Source organism: Agrilus planipennis, unplaced genomic scaffold (assembly GCF_000699045.2).
Source record: "Agrilus planipennis isolate EAB-ADULT unplaced genomic scaffold, Apla_2.0 scaffold10, whole genome shotgun sequence".
Lineage (NCBI taxonomy): Eukaryota > Metazoa > Arthropoda > Insecta > Coleoptera > Buprestidae > Agrilus > Agrilus planipennis.
The window spans coordinates 1,256,529-1,264,800 of NW_020442465.1; the positions used below are offsets into that span (position 1 = coordinate 1,256,529).

The 8,272-nt window shown below is 30.4% G+C and overlaps 1 protein-coding gene across 1 annotated transcript; it reads right to left on the reverse strand.

The window, feature by feature from the left end:
• Positions 1 to 2,230: 2,230 nt before the first annotated feature.
• LOC108732448 (adenosine 3'-phospho 5'-phosphosulfate transporter 2) lies at positions 2,231 to 4,650 on the reverse strand. The gene is made up of 5 exons (XM_025981054.1): positions 4,317 to 4,650; positions 4,037 to 4,263; positions 3,749 to 3,975; positions 3,332 to 3,513; positions 2,231 to 3,268 (listed from the first exon to the last, which is right to left on the reverse strand). Exons 1-5 carry the CDS (start codon positions 4,592 to 4,594, stop codon positions 3,100 to 3,102), a joined length of 1,083 nt encoding a protein of 360 aa, XP_025836839.1. The 5' UTR covers positions 4,595 to 4,650; the 3' UTR covers positions 2,231 to 3,099.
• Between the last annotated feature and the right edge of the window lie 3,622 nt (positions 4,651 to 8,272).

The following is an 8,272-nucleotide window of genomic DNA, read 5'->3' on the forward strand; positions in this document are numbered from 1 at the left end:
GTTATATCGACAGATAAAGATTATTTATAATAACAAAAATATATTTAACATATACATTTTTATATATCCTGAAAATTCATTATTTATTGCTTTTACTTGTTGCCAATCTTGAAATTATGCTCTGTAAATATCCAAAGCTTCTGTGGTCGATACTAATCTTTATTCAACGAGCAATTTTCTGAGAAACGGAAGTAATAATGTCCGAAAATTGAGATGCCTTCTTTTTACCTCTCTTTCTTGAAATCCTCACCGAGTTCACGCCTTTTTTCGCTGCTAGTGATAGAAGAAGGCTAGTCACAAATATGGAAGACAATATCAAATTGAAATATGTATCTATTTCTATTATTCACTTCACGTGTTTTTTTTTTTCGTTTTTGTTTTTCGTATTAATTTTATTATCTAGACTGAGCGTTATTTACTTATTTTCTTTGTGTTTGATTTTTGTTTCTTTGTCTTATTGAGTAAGTTTTTTGTTGTTTACTTTTTTTTATTATAATAGGAAATAACATTTGTATGAATGGTGCCTTGTAGACTGGACCTCCTGTCGTGTATAACGTAAAACATCACTTTAGTGTCCTTTTTAAGGATAATTTATATTTCTGGCGCTATTTACTTCCTTATTAAACATCACAATCAATTTAGTACGTCCGTATGAATCAGTTTATCAATTTTTTGTAATATATAAAGTTAGTTTCGAGTGAAGGTTTATATCATTGATGTGAATCGAAGATCTCTTAGTGTAAGCGCTCAAATATTAATTGGTAAGAAATTTTATGTGCACAAAAACTGATCTAATCTTATAGGTTGGTTAATAACGATTAACGGAGACATTACATGTACTATATAAGGTTCGTATTTAGGCCGAAGAAGTTTTTAATATCATAGTTGAATATTCCTTATTATTCAACACAAATTATTCATGGCCAACGTCAAGCTAACTGACATATGGAAAGTGCAAGAATCTATCAATCTCTTAGTAATGCCAGTACCTCTTTTGATTCAAAATATTATACCTTTTTCCTAATTGTGATTACCGATTGTTCCATCTTGTAATTTGTTTCCTAAATTTCCAGAAAACACAAATTTACAATAAGTAAATAATTGATTTGTGTATAATATTGCACAGTGCCATTTCATATATTAATTATTTTTATTTTAATGAGTCGTTCAACTTTGGTATTAATTATTTGCTGATTTTGGTTTTTGTGCAAATAAATTTTCTACTTTTGTAAATTAGATTGAGATTCGACTGTATTTTGAGCTACTGTATTTTAGCATAGCGTTTTTCTTCAAATTTCGGAGAGACACCCTGAGGACCAAAAAAAAGCGCTGAACAAATCGCCCGTTTAAAAGAAAACACTGGTTCCTAACGAAAGGGAATTCTATTTTGTATTTTTCACGGTGTCCTTAGTCCTAATACTTAGTCCGTCGAAATCCTTAGAGGTAGTCTTTAAAGCACTAGTTTTGAAAAGTTAGTTGTAAATAAGTAGTTTTACAACTTCAGTAATGTAGTGGTGTATCTTATCAACATCTGGAACAATTTTGTTTGTTTTTGATGAGGGGGAAACCGAATATGGCACGTCGTAAAATCCGTTTTTAGGAAAATTATGAATAATCTATAGGCAATTGTAATTCCTCAGAATACAAAATTTGATACCATTTTAATTGGACCCAACAAAAACATAAAAATCTCAATTCAAATAAACGCAATATCATTCGTTATCGTTTATGAATAACCTGATTTTTTTCTAGGGCAAATAAAAATAAGCATTAATAAAAATTGTAGCACTATGTTTTAATACTATACAATTGTATATTATCAGGTTATTACGATGCTAATCGTAAGTAAAAATTAAAGTTTGATGGGTATTTTTATTGAGTAGAATTAAAGTGGTATGAACGTATATAATTTCAATTGAATACCGTATTGATTTAGTACAATTTTAACGTTAAACTAAACAATATGATAAAACGGTGTGCCATAGGCGTAAAATGTTGTTAAGACTTACAAAACGATTACAGGAAGACTGAAAAAAGTATTTTTTTTGCTTTATTATATTTCTAGAAATGTTTTTTTTTTTCAAGAGAACTTAGTCCATGTACTTACTACATATCAAGACAAACATAGCACCGAGATTATCTTTAATAAGTAACGATTAAAAGGTACAGTGCGCAAGTTCCAGAATTAGCCAAGATGCACTATTATGTCCGTTTTAAAAAGCTNTATGATTAATATTATAAATATTTTAATGCCCCCTATTTATTTAGTAGGTTTATATTTGCTGTGACGTCGTGGTTTCGTGGTGTATGTGCGAGTTTAATGATAAATTTAACTATTAGTTAGATGTATCATATAAGAGGCTGGCTATTTTGTATCTACAGTCGGAATTTTTAAATTTTTCCCTCTGTCTGCAATATTTTAATTATTACAGATTAAGTAATAAAACAATAGATTGTTTCATCAGTTTATCAAAATTCTACATTTGTTTCAGTCTTACTCTTGAAAATAGTTTATTAATTATTGAAATGCCCCTTTGGCGAATTTTCTGTTCATTCTGTTCATTCGCAATTGTTTTATAACGTTATGTGTGATTTGTATCATTACGACGAACAAATTACTGTTGATTATATTTTTAAAGTAAAACGGGAAAAATACGAAAATCCGACCGTAAGTGACGTTTAAGCGCATAAATGCCATTCTCCTTTGATATGATAAGATTAAAAATTTATACTTGATACCTACTTTTGTAAATAACGGTATACACCAATAAAGTTCATTATGTTATTCTTCGTAAACAGATTTTTAGGAGTCCGTGTCAAGAGTCCAAAGAAAAAACTAGGGAAAATTGAGCACATAGGTAAAGAAAAGTTATTTGTAGGATATATTTATTATAACTTGATCAAATGAACACAGCCACAACGTAATATGAACACGAATTCATATACATTAACTTTTTTCTGAACAAATTGATTTTAGTAGTTGAAAATAAATAATACATGCAACACATGATCTAAACAATGACTGATTAATTAAAATTATTATTTCACACCCAAGAATGCCCTATTAAAATGTATAAAATTATATTTAATTAGAAATGTTCAAACTTCTGTTAGCATTTTATGCTTTTTAGACGTTTTATATACACACATAACATATTTCAATTTACGTTGTATTGCATTCATAACTTGACTTGTAGATAGCGTACTTCTTTTGCTAAAGAAATTCAGATAAATTCCCAACAGAACCAGCAAGCCTGACCACACATACCTATGTTTAAAAAAAAAAATACATAGTATACAGTCATAAGGTAGAAGGAATGATAGGACTTACCTAAATACAAATGGTTTGCTGAAGAACATGAATGATATTATGATTGTCACAGCCTTTCTACAAGTTGTTACTGTAACAGCAGCAAACGCGCCACATGTTCTAACCAGTGTTAGAACGATTTGTATTCCTAAATAGCCTGTTATGGAGAAAATGAAGGTGTATCCATAACATCTAATTGGGTCCTTTAAAGTAATAGTTCATTGAAAGAGTTAGGTAATTATATCATAAGTAATGAGAAAACTTAGATTGAAGAAAAAACTGAATATGTTATATGAAGGAAAGGCATAGCAAAAAAACTTCAGTAGACAAAGCATATTGTAAATTTGGAAGGGAATATACCAGAATAAATAATAAACCCAAAGTGTGATTAGAAACAAGGGTCATTTTTTATACATAATTGTACCAAAAAGAACTTACTCTTGAGTAAAATGTAAGTCCATGTTGAATGTCTCCAGTTACTAACATAATAGAAAATAAATAGAGGAATCCTATAAAATATGAATACATAACAACTTCACTATTAGGAGCTCCATAATTTTTCATTGACTTCTCTTGTACATTTCCTATAATTGCATCACACAACAGAGCAGCCGATATCATAATGACACCCTTAAAATTAAACTTTGGAGACACTTGAGAGTCAGCTTAAATTGAAACTGGCATTAAAAATACAACAAATGTTCATCGAATGAAGGAAAAACTTACTCAGGGTAAATAGGATTAATCCTAAACACATTATAAATGCAGATAAAAAATCTAAAGGTCCATATTTTTTGCCCTGTATTAAAATACTTCCTATTAACACTGGAATGAGCTTACAGCATTTAAAAATAACCTGTGTTGGGTAGTTTAAATAACCAACAGCTGTGTTAGAAAAACCCATAGTTCCTAATGTTAGAAGAGCCAAAAACATGTACAGTTTTATAGGAATTCTAAAAACAGATTTATAGAATAACTTGATTTGCTTTTAGATGGTGAAACTTGCTTTCTAGTTATAATGTTTTGAACATGATTCTCTAGGTAACCAAAAATCGAATACATTCCGAATTGAATTAACGTTAAGAACCAGCCATACTCTTCGAAACCATCGATAGTGAAGATCAGTTCTTGCATGTATCCATAAATTAGAAAAAATGCAAAAACAGCGACACTACAAAAAATAAACTGCTTCTTCTGACTGAAACTGGTAATATCCAAACACAAAATGTTTATACGTGTCCTTTCTTGGTTGGAAGTAGTGGGTATCTTTATATTTACTGACATCTTAAAGGTTAATTATTAATATAAAGTTAATTTAATTAAAAATCTTGAATAATTAGTACTACATTTTCTTAATTAATTTTAAGGTTAGTGTTTCAAATTTTTGACATTTATGATGTTGGCAAAAGCCAGAGATGTCGCTATTAGTATTAATCTTCTCGTAGAAATGTTATTTAGTTAGTTCTGTTAGGTTTGTGTTGCTGTAGATTTAAGTGAATTTATTATGTTTCTAAACAAAAAAATGTTTAAAATTTTAAGTTTACTTTAATTTAATTATTATTCTAATATTTTTTATCAGAAAATGTAAAAACGATAGAATGTAACGTTGCCGACCGGAAAGTAAACAAATCAGTGACATCTACCTACACAAGGAAGAGTTGAGAGGAATAATAATGGCCGATCGCTGAACCAAGTGCTCTTGTAATCTTTCGTGATTTTTGCAGTGACGGCATAAAAAATAATTCATAATGATTATAATTCGGTGAGATTGACTTTCGTGATAGTTACAATATTGTGAGTATGTACTGTACTGTTGATAAAAGTTTTAGTACCGGAGCTTCAACCACGCAGCGAAGGAATGCAAAAGAAGGTAACTTATTTAATATTAATAATTGCTAATGTACTTTTTTTTACAATAGGAAATCTTATGTGTGTCATTATTGAATGTCCGTTGTTAGATTTGTCTACAAGTCACATCTATATATATGTTCATTAATTTGTAATAAGATTGCGGGAAATTCTTTACCAGTTATGCTAGATTGGTAGGTGATATACTGTGATTGTGAGTGGGTAGAATCTGTATTTTAAAGTAATTATTTGTCGACATAATCCGGTGGATGATAAATTGATACTAAAACTAGGTATAATGTGTGATACAATCTTTTTTATTATTTCACTTTAACTTATTTTGCCTAAATTATTTTCTGAGAAAAGTTGCATACTTTTCTAACCTATCTATAAACTTCAAATGTATCATACAATTAATACCTACACAGGAGACAGGATAAAAAAAGAAAATAGTTTTAAGGCTTCATTTTGGTTTATTAAATTTAGTAGAATCCACAAAGATTGGTCTGATAGGTAACTTGGGATACAAGTCTTTGATAAATGCTTGTACCTACCTACCTATTACCTACAAATTTTTATTTGTAAGTATGTATTTTTCTATGACTTCAGAGCAGCTAATAGGTACTTAGATATTTATCAAGAGCTCTATTAAATGGCCTTTTTGGCCTGCAGCCCGTAGATATAAAGGGCTTCTTGCTCTCACTGAAGATAATTTATAATTTAGAAAATAAAAAAATCTAAATACTTTATAATTCATATAACAGAACTACATTTTTTTTTTTTTTGAAAAAATAGTAATTAGTTTGATTAATTAAGTAAGGCCCCAAGTTGGGTTAGCACAGAGCCCTCCCATATTCACAGTCCTCCCCTGTACTTATCTATCGTAAGTACAGAAAAATTACGTTTAAGGTATGCCTGTTATATAACTCAGTATTTAAACTACAATAGGTACATGTTATGCAAATACTTTAATAGTTTTATTGCAGTTTGCAGTAGATAGGTGCATATCTAGTTCTATAAGATGAAAGGATTAAACAATCTACATTCCTTTTGATTTTATAAATGTTTAGCAAACATTGATAACAAAATGTAGGCATAATCGCTCCAACAAATCATATTTGTGTATTTGGTAGGTGTATGTGTATTTTTTGTGTACTTTTACATATTTAAAAATAACTTCATTCATCTGACAAATTTTCGTTCTATTATTACAATAATTGTATTCAGCAACAACTAAAATATAATGCAAATTCAGTTAACTCATTGTAATTTTTCCTTTTAACTCCAGCACTTCGTGTTGATCTTTTTCATTCGAAATACAAAAGTATTTACATACCTTTTATTAACGAAACTTCAGTGCGAAATTACAGACAGCCGATAATAAAAATAGCAAATGTTGCTTTCTTACAAGCAAGTAGTTATTGTAAAATGACATGTCTACGGGCTATAATATATTTGTCGTGATTGACTTTTGTCATTTCGTTTTATTATTACTAATTTGTCCATTATTTATTTAAATGCTGCAGCGTTTTGGCCTGCTAATGAATAGCAAATTGCTTCACTGATTTGTACGTTCATTTTTTCTAATGTTACTTATCACGATAGATAAACGTTGTCAATACAATCATTTTGCATTTACTTTAAAATAGTTTAATGAATCTGTTGGCTAGACAGAATATTTTGTCGTGTTCTTTCAGCTTCTGATAAATAGACACTTATAAACATTTTATAGGTTTTAGTATTTGCTGTTTGTCACATACATTTCATTACAACTTAATGGTCAAAATTCTCTCGGTCGCATCCCTTTTAGGTGCACTCACCGTCTACCTGAGGGTTGCAGTGTTAGTTAAGTTTGTAGTAATTTTTGATTTTCTGTAAATAGATTTCTACAGATTCGTCCAAGCCTTTAGGTCATACTGCTGGGTCTATTTATTTCTATTGAATAAGGTCTTTTATAGATGTTATCGATTAAGGGGATGGGGAGAGTGGTGAAGATAAATGAGAATGAATGGTTAAAAGTGAAGTAGGTGGTAGGTGAGCCTAGAAAGTTGTTGGTGTTTGTTTGTACAGGTTTATAAAATTGTTCAAATTTTGAAATTAATTAACGAGTGTTAGTATAGTAAAGTCGATAGTTGTAGTATTAAAATTTACAGGAATTTATGCAAAACAAATTGGCAAAAGCTTTTGTGGCGAGTAGGTAAACTGATGCTGTTTTGATTTGGATCTAAAAGGCCGTCGTGTGTTAATAGAAGGTCCTCTGAAGAAGTTCGCTACTCGTACTACCGAAACGTTAGAAAGAAACTCCAACACACGACGGGATGTAGACCCGAATCAGAACAACATGAGTTCAGTATATGGAAGTTTTGTGGAGATGCAATTAGAAACGGACCTGAGGACCTTTAAAATTGACAAAGGAATGGAAAGTGATAATATACCAATAACTGAAAATAGATTGGCCTTGCAATAAAGTGGCTGAAAGTTTGAGTTGTGCGTTATCCCATGAGTAAAAGTTAAACATCTGTTAAACGAAATAAAGATAGGTAGTCGCCCAAGGGACGCAACATCATCTTAAAGTTAGAGACGTGAAAAGTATATCGTCACAGGACGTTGGCGCCTCTAATTCGTCAATTTTGGATTTTCATGTGGGTTATAGATATAGTTGAGTAGTTCTCCATGGCGTGCAGCAATGGTTCTGCAAATTTATTAATAAAATCCAAAAAAATGAAATTACGCGATGCTAATTTCATGCCGCATCCTCTTATAGTAAGAAAAAATAGTTCTGATAGGAAAAAGTGATAAGAAATAAAGAGTTCTACAGTTAGTGATGCTTTTTACAAAGAATTCTGCAAAAGAAAATTTTTGAAAATTTTCGTATTCAAGTATTCGCAGAGTTCTTGGCAGTCCTTAAAGTGTTGTATCGGAAAATTCTCTTGCATTTTTACGGGAACTCTATTATTAAAAGTTCGGGTTGCTGGCTATTTTTCGACTCAAAACAGCGAGTTACACGTCTAAAGATCACTCGTGAGTTGCGAGTTTCTATCCAGAACTACCTCCGACTGAGTATCTTACATATCCGGAACACTTTCTTTTCTTAAACCTCCATTTTTCGACCGA

Coding starts and splice junctions, on each gene's coding strand:
- LOC108732448 (XM_025981054.1), bottom strand. CDS start 4,594: ATGTCAGTAAATATAAAGATACCCACTACTTCCAACCAAGAAAGGACA. Junction 3,514..3,748: donor GACTTACATTTTACTCAAGA/GTAAGTTCTTTT, acceptor ATTACTTTAAAG/GACCCAATTAGATGTTATGG. Junction 3,269..3,331: donor AGCAAACCATTTGTATTTAG/GTAAGTCCTATC, acceptor TTTTAAACATAG/GTATGTGTGGTCAGGCTTGC.